At 43.3% G+C, this 26,425-nt stretch overlaps 1 protein-coding gene across 20 annotated transcripts in view; it reads right to left on the bottom strand.

Annotated features, from left to right (window-relative positions):
• The window catches only part of CD55 (CD55 molecule (Cromer blood group)), a 141,679-nt gene that overhangs the window by 19,640 nt on the left and 95,614 nt on the right, over positions 1-26,425 (bottom strand). For 4 of the 20 annotated variants that reach the window (XM_036344780.1, XM_036344778.1, XM_036344787.1 and 1 more), the window contains exons 1-5: positions 6,445-6,973; positions 5,312-5,500; positions 3,485-3,676; positions 2,756-2,855; positions 1,370-1,455 (exon numbers count right to left, since the gene is read on the bottom strand). In XM_036344780.1, coding sequence (XP_036200673.1) covers positions 1,370-1,455; positions 2,756-2,855; positions 3,485-3,676; positions 5,312-5,500; positions 6,445-6,553 — 676 coding nt within the window. In that variant the 5' untranslated portion in view covers positions 6,554-6,973. Of the gene's footprint in view, positions 1-1,369; positions 1,456-2,755; positions 2,856-3,484; positions 3,677-5,311; positions 5,501-5,602; positions 5,680-6,444; positions 6,979-7,008; positions 7,253-26,425 lie in introns of those variants that run through there. The other 16 variants (XM_036344777.1, XM_036344789.1, XM_036344790.1 and 13 more) reach the window with 12 other exon arrangements.

Below are 26,425 nucleotides of genomic sequence, written 5' to 3'. Positions count from 1 at the left end.
ATAGCAGGGAAAGAGATTTAAAGATGTAATTTCATTACAAAATGGTGAGGGTTAACACAAAAGCATGCACAGTGGTGTGGAAAGAGAGAAGGACAGTTAACCAGCTTGGAAGGTCAGACAAAGCTTCTAGAAAGACAATCAGAGCAGACCCATACTAAGCAGGAAAAACAAAAACCCAATCAATCAAGCAAAGAAGGAACATACCAGGCAGAGTTAGCAGCACAGGAATGATGTGGGGTCATGAAGAGCATGAGGTACACAGAAAACTACTGTAGTCTGTGTGGGTAGAGCATAAAGTACGAGGGCCTGACATGAGCATGGATAAGTAGGTAGACCATGCCCAGCCTGTACATTATACCAAGAAGTTTGGACTTTGTAAGTGAGGAGGAGACACTAATAAGCTATGTTGGGGAGCACATGAGACTTGGTTGGAAAGTCTGTAAGGAGGACATTCCCTTACAGAGAAAAGGGAAGCATGCTGAAGGCGGCCTGTTTATGGCACCCCTAATTATTCCTTAACCTTTCCAAACAAGTCTGTGCATGTGCAGACCCCCGGGTGTTTACAGGAATCTTTATGCTTAATCTTTGGGTGTCCTTGCTTAAAGGACACTGCAAACACATGTGTTCTCCCAAGATTACCTACACTACTGATTGTATGTAAAAGATAAACTTCATCTCAAACTGCTGTCACAATAAAAGCCTGACCAGGCAGGCGATCGAGGCTGTCTGGTTCCTTTAGCCAGGCAGTCCCTTAGCCCTCTCTTTCACAGCAATCCTGTGTCAGAGGAATCATTCATCCATTGCTCGGGGTCTGCTGGTCAGCCCCAGCAAGCTATCCAAAGGAAAGACAAGTCATGCTGGTGTTTCAGATGGATAACTCTGGGTAGAGTATAGATGAAACAGTAATAGAGTACAAGAATGAAGGCTGGAGGCCATTGCAATGATACTGATTGCAGTATCATTGAACTCAGGCAAGTGGAACTCCTGCCCTAGCTCCCACACTTTAAAAGGTGGTTCTTGGCCCTCCTCTGGGAGTGCCTCTCTCCACTAGATGGGGGATTTTCAGGGCTGACGGGATGAATCCATTGAGGGCTCCTCCCCCACCCTATTTTGTCTGACTGGTTGGAGAAATGGCAAGATAATAAATGACTAACCACAACACAAACTTCAGTTTGTTTTTAATGCTTTATCTCCAAAGGTAATAAATTAAGGAGAATTACAGATAAAAGTCTTTAAATTAGCTCAGACACACATTAGAAGGTGAGGGTACTATAGATATACACTGTGAATAATTCTTAACGCACAGAAAGTAATTTGTCATTGATAATTTAGGCCCACAACGTGAGTGCTTAGATTCTTTCAGTCTTACCTTGGCACTCTGGAAATGGATCAGCCCAAGCCATATCTTTTCCTTTATAATAACAGAAAGTAGAATTTTCACCAACTAATTTGTACCTAAATAATGAGAGGACAAGAAAAGTTGAGTTCTCTTAAATTCTCCAGAATATCATCTAAAAATATTCACTATACCAGTAGATGGAGACAAAACAATAGTTGATAAAAGTTCGTATGGTAGTTTAAAGAAAAAGAAAAAAATTAAATTAAAAAAAGTGACATCCAAAGGATAAACAATTATAAGACATGCAAAACATTTCTTATTTGGGTGGAGCACATTTCAGAAAATATTAAAGTATTTTAAAACATCTTAAAATTATATAGATGCTTGAATATTTTCTATTTCTGAGTTCTCAAAGATCAAAATGGGCTTCATAGAATAATAGAATACACTTACACTTAAAGGGTTCAAAGTACCCCCAGATTTGATATTAATGATCTAAATATCTGTGTTTAGCATAGGACATAAGTGATACTGATATTATTTTATAAAAATGGACATACACACAGAGTAAAATATCATAATTCAATTTGCAGATATTAAATGAGAAAATGAATATAAAGTTTTCAGCAGTATCTTAGACACTTATATTATTCAGTGAGTGAGTCCCTTTTCTCTAAATAGAGAACTTATAAAAAACCTTGGTCAGATGATATTGTAACACTAGAACTACATGTTTTTAACCTAAGATATTTTGTAAGATTCTTTGCAAGTAAAAAACATATTAACATGATCTCACTCATTTGTGGAATATAATGAACAACATAAACTGACGAACAAAAACAGAGACAGAGAAGCATTGATCAGACCTCAGAGGGAAGGTAGGGGAGGGTGGGGGTGAGGGGGAGAGATCAACCAAAGGACCTGTATGCACACATATAAGCCTAACCGATGGACACGGACACGAGGAGGAGTGAAGGCATGAGTGAGGGGGTGGGGGGATTATGGGGGAATAAGAACACATATGTAATACCTTAATCAATAAAGAAAAACAAATAAATAAATACATGACATATACAAATTTATTATTTAGGTAAATTAAAGACTGGTTTCATTTAAATCTTGCATTTAATTTCTGCAAGTAATTTCCTTTATCAATGACATTTAAATTTTTATAATGAATCACATGTACCGAAACCTAAGAATTTAGAGAATTTGGTGGTATAAAACATCTTCCTTTCTTAGCCCATTTTACTAAATTTAACTGTGATAAGCTTATGAGGAAAACCTTTGAGCAGAGGGATTGTTTTATTGCTACTAGCTTGTGAACACTGTCCATACTTCTAAAAATCTCCATCTTAAATTCTAATTTGTTTTTTCATTTGTTAAATATAGAATGGTTAGTATGCAAAAACTTACCCTGGGTTACATGAGAAGTAGATGTCTGAGGCAAATAATATGTCAGTTGGTATACTGATATGACCATTTTCTATTTGTCCAGGATCAGGACATGATCTTTCTAGAAGGCAGTAGAAATTTTTTTTTAAGTTATTAGGCACATCTATGCAAATTCATCATCTGAACCACTGGTAATCTCTTATCCTGAGTCTGTTTAAATCCTACAGTCATTTTATAAGTTTCAATAAAGCAGCCTATTTAGGAATATATACTTCTTTCATTTCATTTATGGTAATCTTAAACTAATTAAATGTGAAATCTGTGCATCAATTAATATTCTTATCTCTCTCAAGTATTTAGTTTGCCTAATTATAATAAAACTAGAGGTCAGATACATGAAAATCATGCAGGGGTACGGTCCCTAGGCCTGGCTGGCAATCAGGGCTGATTAGGGCTGATCAGGGCCGATCAGGGCTTTCCGGCTGCTGGCCAGGGCCTTCCTTCATTCTGCACCACCCCCTGGTGTCAGCGCACATCATAGCAAGCGAGTGAACTCCCGGTCTCCGGGTCAAACTCCCAAGGGGACACTTTGCATATTAACCTTTTATAGATGACTCTAATCATTCTTTTTTTAAAAAAAATCATTCCAAATAATAATATGTACACACAGACTTCCAGCATGAATAAAGGATTAAATACTATTTTCCCAAATACCATACAAGTAAGAATATTCTTTAAAATTATACTCACTATAGCAAAATACTTCTGGTGTGCTCCACGTATAATTCTGAAGGCAAGTTACTTGCGCTGATACGGAATGGTTCCTTTCGTAGCCTGGATTACAATCATATTCCACAACGAAACCCGCTGGGCGATAACTCACTGAGATAAAAATATCTTTCATAACTCCATAACGTACCTTGGGTGGAAGACTACAGGTACCTAAAAGTATTACCAAACCAACAACAACAAAGAGTAATATCACTTTATTTTACAATCTATATTTAATTATTAGAATTATCTGGTCTTTATATCACCTCCTTTTGCATACTTCCTTGCACATTGGCACTTAGCTATATTAATATCAATAGGGCATTTATAGAGCATCAAGCATATTCAAATGTATGCTTTTGTTTCCTAATGACTAAAGGCCTGTGAAGTAGATATCACGAGGCCCACAATTTGAAGAATATAACCTGTTTAAGTTGCATGGCGCAGTTCTGGCACTGAGTCAATACATGCAGGTTGCCTTGCCCTGCCTGCCCCATGTAGCACAGGGGTAGATGAAAAACCAATATTCCCACACCCCTGGGCTAATGTCCTGGTCGAGGGCAACAATAGTAACAATAACAGCTAATATTTGTGGGATACTTCTAAACATTTCCTGCAAGCAAACTCATCCAATCCCACAGCAACCTACTGAGGCAAGGATCAGAGGACCCAATGTGTACATTCAAGTATTTACAAACTCGAACCAGCTGGGCAAACATGACTTTATGGAGCTATGGGACAGTTGGATTTATTGTCAAAATACTCAAGTTTGAACCCGGGCTCTTCTGCAGAAGAGCTGCTGATCTCAAGAGAGTTAACGTCTCAGGGCCTGTTTTCTCAACTGTGAAATGAGGATGTGTGCCTACTCACCTGGAATTGTCTGGAGGAGTAAATAAAGTAACATAGGTGGTAGGGTTATAAACTCTAACAGGATACATGTGCAAAGGCTTATGTCCTTCAACCTACTGCCTTCTATCACAGATAAGTTTTTAAAAAAGTTAAAGCCCATTAAAAAAAATACTTGTGGTGGCAGTTTCTATGTGTATGTAGCTTCCAACGCTCCAAACTTGTTCAAAGGCAGGAATCAAATCTTATCTTTATACCTTCTTGTATATATCAAAACTACTATTGGGCCATCCGTAGGTTTTGAGGTACAGATAGTGACATTGTAAAAGTGGCGCCCCAGTGTTGTACTTGGGAAGTCCTTCTTTAGGAAATCAAATTTCAAACAGAGCACCCATACTGTGTGTCTCAATGCAATTACCCAACATGTCCATATTGAATTTATTCCCTAAACAACAGCAGGAACTATTGGCTATTTTCTGTTCGTCAGTTCAGGAGATACCGTGTGGGGAGCAGGAAGGGGTTGTTAATGAAGAAGCAGGATCTATTCCTGGAAGTAATACCATTAACCAGCTGGAGTGTGAAGTGCTAACAGGTATATCCTGGGGTGTAACAATGCCAGAAAAGTATCAATTGCCAGTCCCTGGGAAGAGGGATATAGTTCACCTTAAGAGGATACATTCCATTCCCATAACTTTTAAAAAATATGCTTTTATTGATTTCTAAAATATTTTTAGAGAGAGGAGAAGGGAGAGGGAGAGAGAGAGAAACACCAATGAGAGAAAAACAAATGGAATGAGCTGCTTCCTGCACATCCCCTACTGGCACTGAGCCCGCAACCCTGGCATGTGGCCTCACTGTGAATCCAACCAGCTACCTCTTGGTGCATGGGAGGAAGCGCCAACAACTGAGCCACACCAGCCAGGGCCCCCACCCTCTTCTAAAAAGAAAGGAAGAACTTACGGTTACAAAATGGTGCCAGCTTCGTCCATTCACCGTTCGGAAGGCAGTGTTTTCCGCTCTGCATTCCCTTAATTTTCACATAACCTTGATTGCAATAGTATCCTACTATGAATCCTTCAGGAAAAGTTGTAAGATTTTCCAATTCTGGTGTAGCATTAGGTACATCATCGGCGGGGATACCACAGCCACCTAGAGATGAAAAAACTGCAACTAAAAAAAGACCACTTTTCAATTGATAGCAACATTCCCTTCCCCGCGCAAAGGGAAGCAGCCATGGCTTTCGATACACACGTAGCATTTCGATCCAGTGCCGACTGACGACATCCCAACAACTTGCTGGGCTTCCAATCTTGACGATGAATTCAAGGCTAAAATAAGTCGAGAATAAACCCCTCCTCTCCGTTATTTTTTGAAGTGGTTTAGTATTTCTCTCCACTTAGATACGGTTGCTAGGCGCCGAATAAAGACTGGGTCCGGGTTGGAACGTGACACCTGGAGATGTGCAGCTCCAGGTGCTGCACATCCCTGGACTCTGGTTAGGGGCCCGCGTGGTCGGTTGTGTGGCCTCCCACCCTGAAGAGATGTTGGGGGGTTGACAATCCCTCCAGCCCAGCCCTGCCTCTCTGCTTCCCAGTGTTGGCTGCTCTGCAAACTCAGCGGGTGCTTCCTCAGCCATCCAGCCTCACTCCTAAAGTCACTCCTACAGCCGTGCCAGCACAGCAAGACCCCTAATAGCTAACTTTATATATATATATATATATATATATATATATATATATATATATATATATTTCATTGGCTTTTTTACAGAGAGGAAAGGAGAGAGATAGAGAGTTAGAAACATTGATCAGCTGCCTCCTGCACACCGCCTACTGGGGATGTGCCCTTAACTAAGGTACATGCTCTTGGCCGGAATCGAACCTGGACCCTTCAGTCCGCAGGCCAACGCTCTATCCACTGAGCCAAACCAGTTAGGGCGGGAGCTCTCATCTTTAAAGGTAGGGAGTACCGACGCCCACACCCTTCACCTTCCCGGGGCCCCAGACTTTGCTGTTGTCATGGAGACTGACCCAGCCCCTCCCACTCAGGCTAAGGGCTCACCCCGCTGGGCTGGGTCCCCGGCCCCCACTCACCCCGCGCCGCGTGTGGACACAACAGCAACAGCAGCGGCGGCAGCAGCGACAGGGTCAGCCAGCCGGGGGGGCGCAGCACTGCGGGGGCGCCCCTCCGGGCGGGACGCATGGCGCGGCGACGGGGACCCAGCGCCCGCACTCGGCAGCCTCCACGAAGAGATCCAGCGGGCTCCCGCGTCCAGCTGTGGGTAGCCGGAGCGCAGTTGTCCTGCAAATCAATTTAAATTAGCGCCCTGGGTGGTTCCAGGGCTCTGAATCACCAAAGGGTGGGGCAAAGAGCGGCTGGAGACGGGGGTTTGCCCGGGGCAGGTGCTGGGCGGAGCCAGGGCGGGGGCGCTGGCGTCACTGGCCCCTTGGGGACCCTTGACTGTGGACCAGGGGTCCTGGGCCCGGAGACCAGGTCTCTGGAGCCGGGAGCTAGGACTTTTCCCCTTTGCTCGGGTGGGGCCTGCGACGAGCTGCCATCCGGAAAAGTAAAGATCTGCTTTCTAGGTAAACAAAAATATTGGGGGGAACAGAGGAGAGGGGTGTGTTTTAAGCGGCCAGGCTTGGCGCCCCAGGAACCTGATCAGAGGACCTTAGGCGCCCTGGTGCTGCAAAGCTGAGCGGCAGGCGCGCGCGGTGCTGATTCCGAGGCTTGGAGCTGAGAAGGAGGTCCCCCCCCTCCCCAAGGGACGTGGTTCCTGCTACTAGGGGGCCTGTCCGGTGCCAACAAGAGCGCAGGAGAGACAAGGGCGCGGCGCGTAGTCTTCCAGGGCGCTTGGCAATTGGAGAACAGCAAGTGTGAAAGGAAGTAAGCAGCAGGTGGAGCAACACAGCGGGGAGGGACTGTTGCTCAGCCCAGGTTTGGGCGGAACCGCTTTCCTGCCAGCGCTTTCCTTATTTCCCAGGAGCACCCGGGCTGGTGAATTCCACTTTGGGATTCGTCTAGTCTGACTGCAGGGAGAAATTCGGACGGAAACCAAGCGCCAGGAAGCGACATGATAGGGCGGTGGATTTTAAAAGGAAGGTTTGCTAGAAGGTCTTACATCTATGTCTGGGGCTGGCCACACACTGGAATGAATCACAGGAAAAGCTTTTAAAAAAAAAAAAAATCCAAATGTTCCAGCTGCACCTCAGCTGGGTTACATGAGAATGGCTGGGGCATCAGGATTAATTAAAGTGGTTCTGGTAAGTAATGACACTGTGCAGCGGGTGGAGAACACCGACTTAGGTGGTACAAGCCATAGTACAGAGCCACTCAGCCCAGCACTGTGCCTGTCAAGCACTAAAGGACATCGGTGGAAAGGCCAGATGCTCACATTCATGGACAGTAACCTCAAGAACTTGTTTCCCTTTAGTAATTTACCTGAGTCTGGTTAGCAGAGTCCTAGCCTAGCTTTCCCGTGTGTGCCTCAAACACCTTACCTGGGTAAGTAAACTCCCAGGCTTGGAATTATGCCTTAGTCCCTGGGCCATGCATCCTGTCATGATATTCTTTCTGAGATGCTTCTTGGTAGTTCTTGGTGGGTTAATAAGAGCTTTATGAAGAGGAAAACAGCATTTTCCAACAGGAGCGTGTTTCTCTGACGCATGCTTACTTACTCTGAACAGAACCCTGGGTCACCCAGTGCTGGAACTGATCCGTTAGGGATTCCAGGAAAGGAGCTCCTGTAATCGTTCATAAAAGCCTGTCAGTATTAAGCATGCTAGCGTATAGAAGTTGGCTTTTAAAATCATCTAGTGTGACTCTCACATTTTATATTAAACCACCTTACTTTTACTTTCATATCCTATATAATAAAAGCCTAATATGCAAATTGCCCAGGAGGTGGGGCCAACCGGCTAACGGCAGGAAGGGAGACCCTGGCCAGCAGCAGCCGGGGCAAGGGAGGCCCCGGCTGGCATCCAGCAACCGCTAGGGACCCTGCTCGTGCACAAATTTCGTGCACTGGGCCTCTAGTTTGACATAAAAACACTACGTTTATCAGGGCCCAGCTGTGTTTTAGAAGTGATACCAGGGCTTCATTTATTCTCCCTAAGAGCCTCCCGGGACCTTACCTACCAGACCCTTTGGCCAGGCCATTGTGGGCAGGGGGTCTTTGTTTCTGTTTGAGCTCATAGAATTGGTGTGAAAGTCAAGGAAGCATCATGACAAGGAGCTGAAGGTCAAGATCAGTCAGAAGCTGTCAGAAGACTTAGCTTTAGAGATATGTATTTATGAAGCGAATGGAATAGCTGTTTTTTATTAACCCAGAAAAGGAAAAACAATGAGCTTTGCAAAGTGTCAAAAAAATTATCTCTGTCACCCAGCAACACTGAATGCTCTAAGCATTCACTTTGCAAAACACATGGTTCTTGATAATACGTTGAAAAAAAGGAACTTTTACAAGAAATAACTGGGTGGACTCTTAGTAACACTCACAGCCACCCCCAAAATTTCAACATTCTGAGGGCAAAAAAAAAAAAAAAAGAAAAAAAGAGAAATCCACTCTTCATTGACTCAGTTCAGAAAAAGCTTCTAAGATGAAAATGTATGCATTATTAAGAAACATTAAATATACAAATGTGTAACTTACTAAGGATTATTTTATATTAATGACCTCAAATTGTTGTGGTTTTAATCACTTCATATACATTTTACCTTTTCACCAACACAACTTCACGAACTGGGAATAATTGCCCACGTGTCATAGACGAGGAAACAAGCCGAGAGGTTAATTAACCAAAATCTGAGCGGCTCATTGAGTGACCAGGCCAGAATCTAAATCCAACTCGTTTGATTCCAAACCTGTACTTACCTCTTTTACTCTACCACACTGCATTCTTTTTACTGCGGTCAGTCAGCAAAGGTATCGTCTGCATGGAGGACACTGAACGAGGCATTTTGGGAGGTTGCTTTGGGAACCAAGTTCCTCCTGCTGTCAACAGCACGTAGACCTGAGTCTTCATACTTAATCTACCAAAAGCCAGCTATGAGTGCTAAGCTCAGCCACCCTATCCCGCAGGGTTTCATTTCCACATGGGTTAAGAAAGAGTTTAGAACTAAAATCATCTCTGTAGAGCTTTCCAATTCCAAAATGATAAATTTAGGTTAAAAAAAATAATAGAGAATTGGTCTATGCTTTTGGCAGGAAATAGTTAACACCGCTTTCGCCCCTGTCTCAGGACCTATATACAGTGACCACATCAAAGGCTTTTAATAAGTTGGAGATCATCTAGTACTCAGAAGCACAGTAAGGAAGGACCAATACTTGCATTCAGGAATCTCTAATTGTGATGTATAAGAAATTGTGGTTTGTAAGAAATGTATATTGAGTCATCCAGATCATCTAAATATATTTCTTATCTATATTTGGTTTTTGTCCACAATTCCTGGCTCCCAACTCTCAGGAACTCTTGGAATTTTCTAAGGGTTGAGACTGAAAAAGTTGTTTTCTTAAAAAAATATTTTAAATATATTTTTATTTATTTCAGAGAGAGAGAGAGAAACATCAATGATGAGAGAGAATCATTGATCAGCTGCTTCCTGCATACCCCACACTGGGGATTGAGCCTACCACCCGGGCATGTGCCCTGACTGGGAATCAAACCATGACCTCCTGGTTCATAGTTCAACACTCAACCCCTGAGCCATGCCCGCCAGGCCTGCAAAAGTTGTTTTTTGTTATGTTAAATGAGGTGACTTTTGGACTTCACAAAGGAATGGGGCTGGTTGCCAATGGAACCAACCATGTGATTAGAGCAGGGATGGGCAAACTTTTTGACTCGAGGGCCACAATGGGTTCTTAAACTGGACCGGAGGGCCGGAACAAAAGCATGGATGGAGTGTTTGTGTGAACTAATATAAATTCAAAGTAAACATCATTACATAAAAGGGTACGGTCTTTTTTTTCAATAGTTTTACTCATTTCTAACAGGCTGGATCCGGCCCACGGGCCGTAGTTTGCCCACGGCTGGATTAGAGGGTTAGAATTTTAAGTCCCACCTGGACCTCCAGAAAAGAGAGGTTAGAGGTTAAATTAATTACCAATGGCAATTATTTAATCAATCAGAACTGCAGTGAAGCCAACATAAAAACTCAAGAGGATTGCGTTCGGGAAGGTTCAGGTTTGGTGAATGTGTATTGGTGCCAGGAGAGTGGTACAGTGGAGAGGGCATGGAAGCTCTACCCCCTCTGCCTATACTTCATGCATCTCTTCCTTCTGGCTGTTCCTGAGTTATATCCCCTTATAATCAACCAGTGATCTAATAACTAACAGGTTTCTCTGAGTTCTGTGACCCGATCTAGCACATGAATAGAACCCACAGACGGCGTTGTGGGAACCTCTGACTTATGTCCAGTTGATTAGAAGCATGGGTAACAACCTGCAGCTGGCACTTGCAAGTGGAGGGATTTGTTGGAACCTCCAATCTGTTGGTCAGAAGCACAGAAGCCCGGGCTTGCTGCTGTCATCTGAAGTGTTTGTGTCTGGAGGGAAGGTCAGTCTTATAGGACTGAATCCTGAACCGGTGGATTTCGATGCTATCTTTGTCTCTAGGTAGATAGTGTCAGAATGGAAGTGACTTCTTGGATACCCTGCTGGTGTGCAAAAATTGTTAGTATGTGTGTGTGTGTGTGTGTGTGTGTGTGTGTGTGTGTGGAGCGGGGGGCGGGAGGGAGGGGAGGAGGTGTTCTTGTAGGACTAAATTCTTAACCTGGGTGATACCATGCTATCTCGGGTAAATAGTGTCAGAGTGCTCAGCACCCGCTTCCCCATGCAGAAATTGGGTCAGGGAATTTACTTTAATAAATTCTACCAGGGAGGTTTTATGTGATAAATGTTATGGAAATGCCTCAACCAATGTAGTGTGTATGTGTGGGTGTTCAGAAAAGAGAAAAAGAAACCTGGCCAATTAGGGTGGAACAGGCTAATTCACGGTCTAGTGGCCTGGCTAAATAATGACAAATATGTCGATGCAATAGGGAAAATAGGAAAAGAAATAAGAATGTTATGGCAAAACTTTGGGGTGAGGAAAATGTCAGTGGATTTCAGGGAAGGTAAGGGATTACTTTAGGCTGAGCAGGGGGATTTAACATGAGTGATGGAAGAAGAGGCTGCCAGAGAGGCTGTCAAGGTATCTGAGAGAGCCTTCCACACAATGCAGTTTCCATCACTGAGAAGCATTGGAGGGCTGGTGAAGATTTTAGCAGAAAGTAAAAGATTATCTGTGTGTTGCGTGCAAGATGCTGCATAGAGAGAGGCCCTGCAAGCAGACACCCAGAAATGCCTTTAATTTTAGTTTTAAAATTAAGAAATCTGTATGAAGGAAACAGCCTTGTCAGACACAACTATTATAGCCATTTGTGTTTCCATGCCTGTTTTTATCAAAGAAATTTGGATGGAAGAACCTACAGAATTTGGTGACTGATTAGATAAGGAACAAGAAAAAAAGTGGTAAAGATGACTCAGAGTTTTGGGGTGTGTGAGACTAGGGGCCCTATTTTGAAATGTAGGAAGAAATAACAAACGTGGATGTGTGGTTGTTGTTGATTTAAAATGCCTTAGCAGGGCGTCTGTGTGGAGATGCACAGCATGAGATGGAAATGTTGGAGGAGACATAGCTGAAAGCGAGGTAACCAAGGGAGAGAGTTAAACAGAAACTCCAAGAGGCCCAAGTGGTGAGCCCTGGGGACCCCCAAATTAGACTAGAATGAAGGGGAAGGAGAAGGTGGTAGAAAGAGAAGAGGATAATGTGATTTCCTGTAAGTCCATGGATACAGAACTGTGAACCAAATAGTATCACCCACCAGGTAGGTGAGGTGCCTGGTGTTTAGGAAAACTGTGCAACCAGCCCCCTCCACATGGCTTGTGAGGGGTGAGCTGGGGCTTGGATCGTAACCTCTCTGTTACACCGTCTGACATCACCTCCTCCCCCCATCAGACCCAGTACCTTCCCTCTATGCTTTCCAAGTCCTGCGTGTGCCTGTCTGTCCCTCAGTCTAAGGAATCAGTCTCTTTCATATTTGCAATCATCACTCCGTCAAACATCATTCTCAGTGAATCTAACAGTGGCCAGGAAAAGCAAAAACGTTTTATTGAGGAATTTGTCATGCAGCTGCCAAGGAGAGCAATTGTGTTTTGCAGAATAAGTGGCTTGTTTTCTAAAAATAAATGAAAACCAATGAGCAAACTTTTATTTCTTTTTTTCAATTACAATTGACATCCTATATTATATTAGTTTCAGTTGTTTAGCATACTGGTTAGACATTTATATGATTGGCAACGTGATCTCCTATTTCTTATAAAGGAAGCTTATTCTCCAGGAACTCACGAATCCAGGCATACACTGAGCATAGCATGTCTTTCTTTCTGTCACTAGATGAACGTTTAGCAATACCTAGCCAAAGTGGCCTAGCACCACGTGCCAGTGTAACCTGACACGATGGCTCCTGCCCTGCCTCTAGCTTCCCTGTGTTCCTAAGGAAAGGCTCAGCAGCACGTGGAAGTGTAATGCTTGACTCACGTGAATGAGCATTGCTTTGCCAAACCTGAATATTCTGAGACAACAGTGAAGTTTCACCTAAGAAGAGTCAGAGGCAGGGGCCGGGGCCAGAAAAGTTGTGGTGTGTGTGTGTGTGTGTGTGTGTGTGTGTGTGTGTGTGAATATATATGTGTGTGAGTGTGTGTGTGTGTATATGTATGTGTATATTAGTGTGTGACCTTGTGAGTGTGTGTAGGTGAGTGCTGTATGTGTGTGTGTTTGTGTGTGTGAGAGAGAGACAAAAAGAGCGAGAAAGAGAGAGAGAGGGATGGGAGACAGCTTAGCACAGAGACAGTGAGAGGGTTTGGGAGTCAAACTGACTTAGGCTCGCATGCTTTTCCATTGCTCCCTTACTTTCTGTGCAGCCTGATCATCAACTGCTCTGTGTCATTAGTTCCACATTTATAAAACAGGTCTGATCATGTTACCTACCTCACAGTTTTGTGAAGGATATATGACAGTAATGGAGAACCTTTTGAGCTCGGCGTGTCAGCATTTTGAAAAACCCTAACTTAACTCTGGTGCCATGTCACATATAGAAATGTTTTGATATTTGCAACCATAGTAAAACAAAGACTTACATTTTTGATATTTATTTTATATATTTAAATGCCATTTAACAAAAAAAAATCAACCAAAAAATGAGTTTGCATGTCACCTCTGACACGCGTGTCATAGATTCACCATCACTGATATATGAGATAATGCATGTAAAGCATTTGGTATGTTGCTTGACCCATAGCAAATATCCTATCTAATAAAAGAGAAACATGGTAATTAGCGTACGACCGCTACCCTTCCCATTGGCTAATCAGGGTGATATACAAATTAACTGCCAGCCAAGGTGGCGGCCGGCAGCCAGGCAGCTGGAAGCTAACATGAGGCTTGCTTGCTTCAGTGACGGAGGACTCCAATGTTCCCCGCCTGCCGCTGCCGGCCTCTGAACTGCAACTCTAAGCAACTATGTTACAAATATAGAAGCTAAACAAAACCCCAGAAACCTGCTTTAGTTGCTAGGCTTCAGCCAGCAGGATTGCAACATTGTTTCAAATACAGAAGGTAAACAAAGGCCAGAAACCTGCTTTCAGCAGCAGAGGCCTAAGAGCTGGAGCCTCAGAGCTAAAGCTGGCCCAGAATAAAAAAAAAAAAAGAAAAAAAGGAGCAGTTGGGAGCTTCAGTCACCCGCCAGCCTGAAAACAGCCATCATCCCCTCACCCAGGCTGGCCAGGCACCCCAGCGGGGACCCCCACCCTGATCCAGGACACCCTTCAGGGCAAACCAGCCGGCCCCCACCCGTGCACCAGGCCTCTATTCTATATAGTAAAAGGGTAATATTCCTCCCAGCACCGGGATCAGCAGAGCCTCGAGGCCTCCTGGCACCAGGATCAGCATGACAGGGGGCAGCGCCCAAACCCCCTGATCGCCCTGCAGCTCTGTGTGTGACAGGGGGCGGGGCCACAACCTCCCTGTAGGCTCTGCTCTGTTTGTGACAGGGGAAGGAGCCCCAACCCCCTGATCAGCCCTGCTCTGTGCCCGATAGGGGGGAGCGCCCCAACCCCCTGATCGCCCTGTGGCTCTGTGTATGACAGGCTGTGGTGCCCCAACCCCCTGATCGGCCCTGCTCTGTGTGTGACAGGGTGCAGTGCCCCAACCCCGTCCCCCCATGGGCCCTGCTCTGTGTGTGACAGGGTAGAGCCATAACCTCCCCATCGGCCCTGCTCTGTGGGTGATAGAGGGCGGTGCCCCAACCCCCTGATCGGCCCTGCTCTGTGGGTGATAGAGGGCGACGCCCCAACCGCCCCCCACAGGCCCTGCTCTGTGTGTGATGGGGTAGAGCCATAACCTCCCCATCGGCCCTGCCCTGAGTGTGACGGTGTGGCACCCCAACCCCCTGATGGGCCCTGCTCTTTGTGTGACAGGGGGCAGTGCCCCAACTCCCCTATAGGCCCTACTCTGTGCGTGACAGGGGGAGCTCCCCAAACCCCTGATGGGCCCTGCTCTGTGCGTGACAGGGGGTGGCGCCACAACCTCCCCGTCGACCCTGCCTTGAGTGTGACAGGGGGCGGTGCCCCAACCCCCCAATCGGCCCTACCCTGAGCGTGACTGTGGGTGGCATCACAACCTCCCAATCCGCCCTGCTCTGTGCATGACAGGGGCGGCGCCCCAACTCCTCAATCAGCCCTGCTCTGAGCCCGACCAGGGGCTGCACCTAGGGATTGGGCCTGCCCTCTGCCACCCGGGAGCAGGCCTAAGCCAGCAGGTCGTTATCTCCCGAGGGGTCCCAGACTGTGAGAGGGCACAGGCCGGGCTAAGGGACCCCTCCTTCCCCCCGAGTGCACAAATTTTTGTGCACCGGGCCTCTAGTCTATATATATAAAGCCTAAGTGACCAGAATGACTGGTTGCTATAATGTGCACTGACCACTAGGGGGAAGATGCTCAACACAGGAGCTGCCCCCTGGTGGTCAGTGCGCTCCAACAGCCAACCTCCCCAGGCTGGCCAACCTCCCGCAGTCCCTCCCCTGGCCAGCAGACCCTGATCGCCTGATCAGGGCTGAGCCCTGGGCTGGGACAGGGAACCGGGGGTGGGTGGCAGTGGGTGCAGCCCCTTTCCCAAGGGGGCCAATGGCTGGCTCCCTCCTCAGGACTGGTGGCCAGCCTCCCATGCCCCATCTCTCCCCCGAGCCAGCAGGCCCCAATTGGCCTGCTGCCTGCCCACCACGGTGATGGTGCAGCGGCAAGAGAAGGAGGAGGCGGGGAGGAAGATAACCGTGTGGCGGCAGGGCACCGATGATGATGGCATTGGCATCCGGCATCTGTTCCTTCTGCACCCAGCCTGGGGACTGTCACCTCCTTTCTGGCCCGGTCCTGATTGGCCTGGACCTGATCAGCCCTTACCACTGGCCAGGCCTATGGACCCCACCCATGCACCAATTTCATGCACTGGGCCTCTAGTTCAATAAATATTAGAAATAATTGATGGTAATGACTGACATGAATGAATCATTCATATGCCAGGACTTGCCTACTTTTCATGTCATCTATAAAAGAGGACATGCCATGTCATGGAATCTGGAAAAAATCTATAAAAGAAATATAAAGTATCCAAAGGAGATGCTAATAGTGTTGAGATAATTCAGTATTCTTTCCCCACCCATTAGAATTTGGTTGTATTTTTTTTGGCAACAATTAGGGTCGTTTACAAAGATTCAGATTTTTTAAACCTTGGCCTTCTTCCCTACCTCCACTGTAGTCCCATCTGGATTCTGTTTGCCTTGATTTATGATATTGCTAATGAAGAAGCAGTTTTATAATCTGAGCTCATTAGAATTACACAAGGGTGAAGGAGAAAGAAATTTACTTTTAAGGATCACATACCATGTGCTACTCTTAGTTTGAGACCTAACATTACAGCAATGGCACGAATAAAGTTTTATTACATCCATTTTCACATGATGAAACAGAGAGTCAGGGGAGAAAATAATTGGACCAAAGCATACAGATTTGGTAAAGCCAAAATTTGAACCCAAGTCTGAGTACATCTGAGATTATACTCCTTCCACTACATGTGTTACCTTGGTGCATAAATAAAGCTAAATGTTTCCTTGATATTTCTCAGAAGTATGACTTAGTGGGTAAATATTTTCCTGCCACTTTTCTTTCCGTTGCCAAATAAATTATTTACCTAAATGTTGAGCATCTCCATAGGGTACATTGCACTTTATCATATAAATCTAAATAGTCTGTTATAAAAAAGGCAATTTACCTTAAACAAGCAGTAACTACAATTAACACATTGCGGACCAGAAGTTTTATTGCTAGCTTTATCCAGTGGCCCGATAAGTTTCTATTGAACGAGTACAAAAAACATTTTACATAAATGTTAAAGGCACGCTTTAAAATTAAATACCCATTGCATGTTGAAGTTCTTTATTACATGTTCTTACAAGCTAATATCTGTTTAAAGTATGATACTTTGTAAAACACTGTGTAATGTGAAGTGAGAATTCTCGTGATCCGCCTGCAATGTGTTGCTACTCTTTCCTCCAGGTCCCCATCTATTTACCCTTTCTTCTGTGATAGCCCTTCTTTCCCTCCTATGCATCAATCCTTGTGTTTCCATAGCACTTAGCATCTCTTTGCTGGTACTTTCTTAGTCCATTCCACCATGTATGGTCTAATTGCAACATAAGTCTACATCTCAGGGATTGAATTTATTAAGGGTGACTCCCCGGTCCAATACCACACCCATAGTAGACACTGAATAAATGTCTGTTAAACTGGATTTACCAGTCTATCTTCTTTATGATCATGGAATTCATTAACCTATTCAATAAATACTACAGGTATATTAAACAAGTGACTGAAAACATCATTTCAACCTTTGCCATTTCTCTCTCTTAATTCATAGTTTAGGTAAACCTTCGCTGACATCTATGCCATATTAGAACTTTGATAAGTAGGAAAGAGAGGAAAGAATATTCCAGAATAAAAGACATATATAGTATGATTTTGAGGTTATCTGGGAAATAGATGGAAGTGAGCACACTTTCATATTCATCATCTTCCTCTCTACTTCAAAATGCTTAACCTCAAAGAATGGTCTTCTTATTTATCCACACCTAGGTACCTCTCCACCTATTGCTTCCATTACTTGAAGAAATACAATGAAAGAAGATATTGGAATGAAAAACATATGCACAGGAAAAAATGCTAGACATCATTATTCATCAGGGATATGCACATCAAAAGCACAATAAGATACTACTAACCACACATTCAATGACTAAAGTCTTAGAAGACTTAAAAAAAAAAAATCCAGGCATTGGTGAGGATATAGAATTGGATATAGATCTCTCTTACATTGCTTGTGAGAATGTAAAGCTACAGTCACTTAGGAAAAATACTCCAGTAACTTATTATAAAGTTAAATAGATACTTTATAATCCAGCAATTCCATGCCTAAGTATTGACCCAAGGAACAAATTAGTGACATACACAACATGGACACACGGACACATCTCTATAATATGCTGAGCCAGAGAGGCTAGATACATACATCCATACTAATCATTCCACTTATATGACACTCTAGATTCCCAATTTACAGTGATGGAAATCAAATTAGTGACTGTGGAGAGTGGGGAATGCAAAGGGCAGGAGGACTGACCGCAAAAGGGAAAGAGGAAACTTTTGGAGACAACAAAAGTGTCCTATATATTGATTGGCACGGTGGTTAAATGGTGTCTACATTTGTCAAAATCCATCAAACCGACTACCTGAAATTTTCCATTGTTTTAGGCAAACTACACCCTAATAAAGTTGATTTAAAACCATAAAATGAGATCAGAGGCTTCAGTTCTGACATCAGTGGGCTTTAGCCACAGAAAACCAAGCAGGTCATTGGGTCAAGGATAGCGCAATCAAATACACCATTTTTCTCTTTTTGTCCTCCATTTTAGTAATCAGTTTTAAGTAGAGTTAACCTGGCTTGGGAAATACTCTTAGTATATGGAACAGCATTAGTGGACTTTACTGACTTTCAAAAAACTGAGCTGTTATGTGTGTGAGAAAATTGGCAACATGACAAAGACAATTATAAAAGCATGTTGGATAGACCGTTTGTTTAATTTGGATAGTCTAGCCCTGGTTGTTTACCCTAATGGGAGAGGCATAGCGTCAAATCAGGCTGCTCACCGTTACCAGGATCCTCATGGCAACTTCCCACCAGATGAGCACCAAGAAGATTCCATTATCCATCCAGTTTTGAGCCCCACCTGCTATATCTGCTCCATCTGAGGAGCTGGTGATATGATTTCAGAGCTAGTGAGGAGCGTTTCTGGCTCTCCTGCAATATTCTCTCCCCTGCTCAGAGAATCCCTATCAATCTGGTGCCAGGATAATGTGAAGGACAGAAGTGACGACAGCAACAATTTAGATATGTGTCGGACTTCATTGCTCTGGGGTGTAACCCTCAGATCCACTCTGTGAAGTAGGTGTTAGGACTTTCAAAGGTTACTTAACTAGGCCCAAAGCATACATCTGGGAGCCATCAGGGTGAAACAAACCCAATTCATCTGCCTGCAAACTTTGTGCTTTGACACCACTCACACTTCACAGTCAACTGCCAAGTCCATAGCGGACCTCTCCGGACACCATGTTCTAAAGGGCGCCGTGTATCTGGTCTGCTCACTCCAAGCGCCAGAATTTTCACTCTGAGTCTCAGTGGGTATTACCTGGCTCAGATATCTTTTTAATATTGTCTACTGTTGCCATTGATTCAGAATTTTAAAACAACAACATGATGAATTAAGAGAACAGTTATACTGATGCTTTGTTCATTTCTGCAGTTAAATAGAAATACATATAATTAGACTTAATGCAATAGAACAACATAAATATAGAGACAACTGGGCTGTGCGGCTGATGTTAATTATCAAACCTGACTTGTGCCTCCTTAGATGTTTTTTATGTCATGTGATTTCCCATGTGTCATTATCAGCTGTCCCTCAGGGCAGCAGGGTGGTTAAACAACCGTCTTCTTTTTTTCCTTTTCTTCACTAAGGTTTTGCAGATGAACTATCTCATCCAATTTTTTAAAAGGTTATGTTTAAACTGAATACTTATTTCATATTCTTTTGTGTTTTTTGAAGATTTATATCTGGAAAAATAGCCCAAGGAGATAATCCACAATTCAGGAAAAGGATTTAAGCAAAAATATATTACATTAATGTAAAAAGAAAATTTATAATGTATTAATATCCAACTATCTCTGGTTAGATAATATACTCATATTACTAAATGCTATGCAATTATTAAAAGTCATGTGTACAAACAAATTTACTATAGAATATGAAGTATTTTATTAATATCTTAATTATTCAAGCAAGATGAAAACTGTAATTTCTATACATAAGACAATAATCAACCTATGTATTAACATGGGAACAAAGTTATACGTAAAAGAGATGGAAAAAATAAACCAAAATGTCAACTAAATCTGGGGTGGATTGAAGTTAGCTTACTTTTTCTTCTTCCTATTTTTACTCATTTCCCATATAGAGCAAAAGTACTATTTATTCTAGAGCTCTTTATTTCATTTTAAAAGGAATTCTATTAGCCGACTCTGTTCATAATTGCTAAATATTTGATTATTCTGGGTTATCTAGTGATTTAAACTTACTTTTAAAAAAACACAGATATTTTACTTGAACTTCTTGCAATTTAATTCCATTTTAATCACATCTGTTTCATCCTTTCTACATTGAAAATTTTTTTTCTTGGTAGAGAAGACAAAATCCAACCTTTCTTTTCATGTCTCAGTGATTCTTCCCACCCAGAGCTCAGCCCTTTCTTCCCACTCTCACTCATCCCAGTCTAGATCCTAACACCTCTCATCGAGGCTGTCCCCACAAGCTCTTACCTGCTCTTCCCACCTCGTCTTCTCCTGTCAACTGATTCCATGTACAATATCCAGATTAAGCTCCCACATGCTCAACAATCACTTACTGTTTCCACCGGATAAACCAGTCTTCTTACTCTGCCATCAAGCCCCTTTATCACTTCACATTAACTCTTCCCTGCCTTCCTCTCACTGGTTGTATTTGTGGATGAACACAATTTGCTATGCCGGGTCAACTTGCCTTCCTGCTGACCTCTGGCATATAGTTTATCTTGACTCACTCGAAAGGAAACCCCTCCCCACCTAGCATGGTCCAAGTTCATTAGTCCTCCCTTAGCTGAGGTTTCTCTTTCCACAGTTTTAGTTACACCCGATCAACCGAAAACGAGTAAATGGAAAATTCCAGAAATAAACAAGTCATCGGTTTTAAATTGCCCACCATTTTGAGTGGCATGATGGAACCCCATGGCATTCTGCTTCCTTTGCCCAGGGTGTGAGTCCCCTTTGTCCAGGGTATCCACACTGTCTGCACTACTCACCGTTCAGTCACTTAGGAGCCGTCTTAGTCAAGCGAGGTATCAAGCAAGATGAAAATTATAAATTCTATACATAAGATAATAATAATCTGACCATGCATTAACATGGAAACAAAGTTAAAAGAGATGGAAAGAATAAACCATCTCTTGCTTAGACTTTGGAGGTATCGCAGTGTCTGTGTTTTAGTAACTCTTACAAATAACCTAATGCTACATCACAATGCCTACCTCTATTCACCTCTATTTACCTCATCACATAGGCATTGTGTCACTTCACATCATCACAAGAGCAAGGGTGAGTACAGTACAGTGAGGGATTGTGAGGGAGACCACATTTATATAACTTTCATTGCAGCATATGGTTATAATGATCCTATTTTATTATTCGTTGTTTTTAATCTCTTGCTGTGCTTCATTTATAAATTAAACTTTATTGCATAAGGAAAAAACGTAAGGCATATAGAGTTTCCTCTGGGGGCTGCATGCTCTCCACCACTCCGCTGTCTTTCATCAACTTCTATCCCACTTATGTGTTTTTTTTTTCAATGAAGATCATTTTTCAAAGTAGCAGGGAAAAAGTTAAATGGAAAAACATTTTCATTTGTGTCTGCTTCATCTCAGGCCTTTCAGACTGAGCATTGGAGCTCCGTGCCCTCTAAGATCTGCTTTCATGGCCATGGGGAAAACGTAGACACTGACTTTCAAATTATACTTTCAGCCTGAACTCTCTCCACTTAGCAGAGACCACTTCTGGGAGTTCTCAGAGCCATCGCAAATCCATCCTGTAAAAGCGATATATTCACCTCCCTCCCTAACCAGTACTGTAATCTCTTCTTCTTCCCCCTCCAACCAAAATTCCATCTCCTCAGTGTTTCTAATCATATTAATGGCACTATAAGACACCAAGTACGTTTGGGTCAGATCCTTGAGGTCATTCTAGAATTTCTCTACTTATCTCTCATTTTCAACATACATTTCACTCATCAAGTCTGATGAATTCTACCTTCTAAACATCTCCTATTTTCTTTCTTTTTTCTTTGTCACAAGTTTTTTCTTTCGTAATCATCTTTTAAATGATCTTCTAGTCTTGAGTTTCCTGTACCCTTACCCCTACTCTATTCTCAATTCCTGTTGCATCTAAAAATATTTCTTCCAAATCCTATTGAACCTTGACTTTCTATAGAATAAAATCTGAACTCCTTCGCATAACATTCAAGACCCTTGAGGATCTGCTCCCTCTATACTTTCCCATTGATATCTCTTGCTTCTTGCCTCCACGCACCCTATGTTAAAGCCTGGCTCAGCTACCTACTCTTTCCTACGTGCTATGTTCTTTTTCTGCAACTACTAGGCCCTTTACCTAAGAGCCTCTTACTCTAATGCAGGTGAACGCTTCCTGAAGTCCTCTGTAGCCTCCCCACATAGAAGTTCATAACCCTTTGTAGAGTATTCTATTACAGCCCTTCACAAAGATCTGTCATCATTTGTTAATTCACTCCAGTGATGGCGAACCTATGACATGCATGTCAGAGGTGACACGCGAACTCATTTTTTTGGTTGATTTTTCATTGTTGAATGGCATTTAAATATATAAAATAAATATCAAAAATATAAATCTTTGTTTTACTATGGTTGCAAAGATCAAAAAATTTCTATATGTGACACAGCACCAGAGTTAAGTTAGGGTTTTTCAAAATGCTGGCACGCCGAGCTCAAAAGGTTCGCCATCACTGCACTAGACCATGGCCTCTCAATGACAGGAATAGGAGTGAATCAGCTTTATGTTTACCTAACAGTGCATGACATAAAAGATATAGTCAATACACATGAATAGTTGATAAGTGAAGCTGTCAAGGGCAGTGACTTGGTTCAACTCTCTTTCCTTTTTATTAGCCCTGTTCCAGGGGTTGGTATGCAGTAACTCTCATCTCATGGGCTTTTAATAATAAAACCTCAGGTTTTATTAACTGTAGATCTGTAATTAAAGGTCTTTCAATCCTTCCTAGAAATTGTTTTACAAGGATCTGGGTATGGCACATTATATACTCTGTCATAGTATATTACAGAGCTGTACCAGCAAGTAAGCTATTCTACCAGGTACAGAGCCAAACAAGGCAGAGTCTAAAACTATGATAAACTAAGGGGCAGAAAACACAACTTAAAGAAAATATACAAACAAATAACATGTTATTTGCAAGATGTTCATTCTTTTTCTATTTATTTATTTATTATATATTTTTATTGATTTCAGAGAGGAAGGGAGAGGGAGGGAGAGAAACATCAATGATAAGAGAGAAACATTGGTCAGCTGCCTCCCGCATGCCCCCTACTGGGGATCGAGCCGGCAACTCGGGCATGTGCCCTTGACTGGAATTGAACCTGGAACTCCTCAGCCTGCAGGCCAACACTCTATCCACTGAGCCAAACCAGCTAGGGCTCATTTCCTACTTAAAAGTTTGTAAAAGAAACTTTACAAGTACCACACCAGCCTCCCTGAGTCTGTGGTTTTTATTAGGAAATGATATGTTTGTTCCACGATGTTGGTTTCTCCCACCCTCTTACTGAAAAATGTCCCTGCCCCTGTGGAGATGGTTCTATTTAGCAACACTATTCCAGGCCTTCTGCTTCTGTCAACTACTGGCCTCTCCTCACCACTGCTCTTGGTTCATTGAAGGCTTGGCATCCTCACTTCTTTTCCATCCTCCCATGTTTGATACTCTAGACATTTATTTCCAGTGACTTCTCTACGTTAGCCAGGCATTTCCATAGACACACCCTGGAGCTTGTCATCACCTGGAATTGCTCCTGCTCTGAAAATACCTTAATACAGGGGTTCTCAACCTGTGGGTCGCGACCCCTTTGGCGGTCCAACGACCCTTTCACAGGCGTCGCCTAAGACCATCCTGCATATCAGATATTTACATGACGATTCATCACAGTAGCAACATTACAATTATAAAGTAACAACAAAAATAATTTCTTGGTTGGGTCACAACATGAGGAACTGTATTTAAAGGGCCAGAAGGTTGAGAACCACTGCCTTAATACCTCAGACTCTGAACGTAACCTTTAATCAGTTACTTTCGATCTGCTCTTCTGTGTCCTCACTGAGACCTCCAATTTACAGATTCCTCCGCTTCTATCTCTCCTTTAGCTCCCGTTTGTCTTTACTTCTTCCTTTCCTGATTGATATTCTGTGGACCATCACTTCTTCCCTTTTTCTTTCTTAAAAAAAAATATATATTATTGATTTTTTAGAGAGAGTGGAAGGGAGAGAAATAGAGAGAGAAACATTGATGAGAGAGAAACATCATCGACCAGCTGCCTCCTGCACGCCCCCCTCAGGGGATGGAGCCCACAACCCAGGCATGTGCCCTGACTGTGAATTGAACCAGTGGCCTCTTGGTTTCTGGCTTGATGCTCAACTGCTGAGCTACAACAGCTGGGCCCCTTTTTCTTTCGAATGCCTTCACTTTCTGACCCTGTTATTCTTCCATTTGACCTGCAGGGCCAAATATCAAAGCTCCCTTGTCACCCATCTCTAAACCTTCAGAGGATCTCCTGGAGAAAATACGACAATAGGATGGACACTAAGCCATCTGGACTGAACTGTCACTACTGCCCATTTTCCTCATCAACTCTGCCAGTCTCTCTCACCTATTTCACACTTCTCCACTTTCCTCACACATCTAGCCCTCCCCCCCAACACATCTTTCCCTGACTTTCTGTAGGGAATTTTCCTTCCTCATTAGCAGATGTAAGGCATCATCAGCCTCCCCCACAAACACTCTTCCAGGTTCACCCCACCCATGTTTTAGGGGGAAGAAGGCGTTGTCCCCGGAGTCCTGGAAGCTGCTTCTCTGCATCGTCTGCTTCTTGTAACCTCTGCCAACTCCACCAAGGAAAAGACTCTTTGCTGCCGGCCACTGCCTGGAACACGTGCACGAAGCCTCCTCAAAACCAAGCTGGGTTTCAGCAGAGGGGTGAGTGTGGGGAAGGCCAGCCACTGTTTTTAACTTCTCCATCCACTTGATTCTTGTATCACTATCATATAAAGCTATCCTGACACACTGCATTTTTTTCTGAAGAGTTGGTAAGAGATCCTATTTTGGCCCTGGCTGGTGTGGCTCAGTTGGTGGAGTGTCCTGCTGCACACAGAAAGGTCACTGGTTTGATTCCCAGTGGGGCCACATGTCCAGGTTGTGGGTTTGGTCCCCAGGGGAATGCATATGGGAGGCAACTGGTAAGTGTTTCTCCCTCAAAACAATGTTTCTCTCTCTCTCCCTCTTTCTCCCTCTCTCTAAAGTAAATAAAAACATATTTAAAAAGGAGATCCTATTGCAGCCGTGGGCAAACTACAGCCTGCGGGCAGGATCTGGCCCTTTTGAAATGAATAAAACTAAAAAAAAAAAAAGACCGTACCCTTTTATGTAATGATGTTTACTTTGAATTTATATTAGTTCACACAAACACTCCATCCATGCTTTTGTTCCGGCTCTCTGGTCCAGTTTAAGAACCCATTGTGGCCCTCGAGTCAAAAAGTTTGCCCACCCCTGTCCTATTGTGTAAGGAGAGATTGAAAAGACAAACAACAAAAATTCTTGGTTAAACATCATTGCAACCATAGCCCAAGAGAAAAGAAAAAGGTCAAATTATTCACAAAAAAGACCCCATTTAATAGCATTGACCTTGCCCTGGAGGGCTACAGATCAGTCCTACTTCAGAGATCTTCGCTTCTTCAAATGGCAGAATGTGAATATTCACCCAATTTAAGAAGTACCCTTGGGGGTTGTTCTGGCTGGGGATCCACCCTCCCTCCCCCACTCGTCTGCAGGTGTGGAAATGACCAGAAGCAATGACCAGGTCCAGCAGGGAAATGACATGTCTGTTTTGCTCTCTTTAAATTCTAAGACCTGTCATGGAGCTTGAGATATGGTAAGATTTCAATAAATATAGGAAGCAATAGAAGAGAGAAAAAAGGAAGAAGATAGATGTAAACGAAGATCATCTTGATGTGGATCTTGCCTAAGCTGTACATTGGGTAATTTTAATTTTCTTCTGACGAACACGGGCCATCTTTGACTTCATCTCTTTTTCCTTAGCCTCTCATCTAGTCCCTTTGGACTTTAACCTTTAATCAGTAATGCCCATTTACCCTTCTCTGGACGTTCTGGATCCACTTATAATGAGCTAAATAAATGCGGATCATGCCATGTATCCGTCATCGCTGCTGAGTGCTGTGTTCCTAACACTTTCCCATAAACCTATATTTAATAGCAAGTTAATACATGTTTTAGCAACAGGAACCAAGGTAATGTTACGATCCCTCATCACGTATGTGGGCTACTCCCTCCCTATTATCATATACAAATGCATCCTCAATAACACAGCTTAACATTTTGAGAGGTAGCAAGTTTTACCCATCTCTTCCAATAGGTAAGCTAAGAGGGAAGGGGGAGGAGGAGCTGGCAACAGAGTCACAGATGATAATGGAAGCCTCAGCTTTTGACTCCGACTGCTTGCTCTGAGTGAAACCCAAA

This window comes from Myotis myotis, unplaced genomic scaffold (genome assembly GCF_014108235.1).
Source record: "Myotis myotis isolate mMyoMyo1 unplaced genomic scaffold, mMyoMyo1.p scaffold_m19_p_18, whole genome shotgun sequence".
Classification (NCBI taxonomy): Eukaryota; Metazoa; Chordata; class Mammalia; order Chiroptera; family Vespertilionidae; genus Myotis; species Myotis myotis.
The sequence above is the reverse complement of the archived record's forward strand: the minus strand, read 5'-3'. Positions and strand labels throughout refer to the sequence as shown.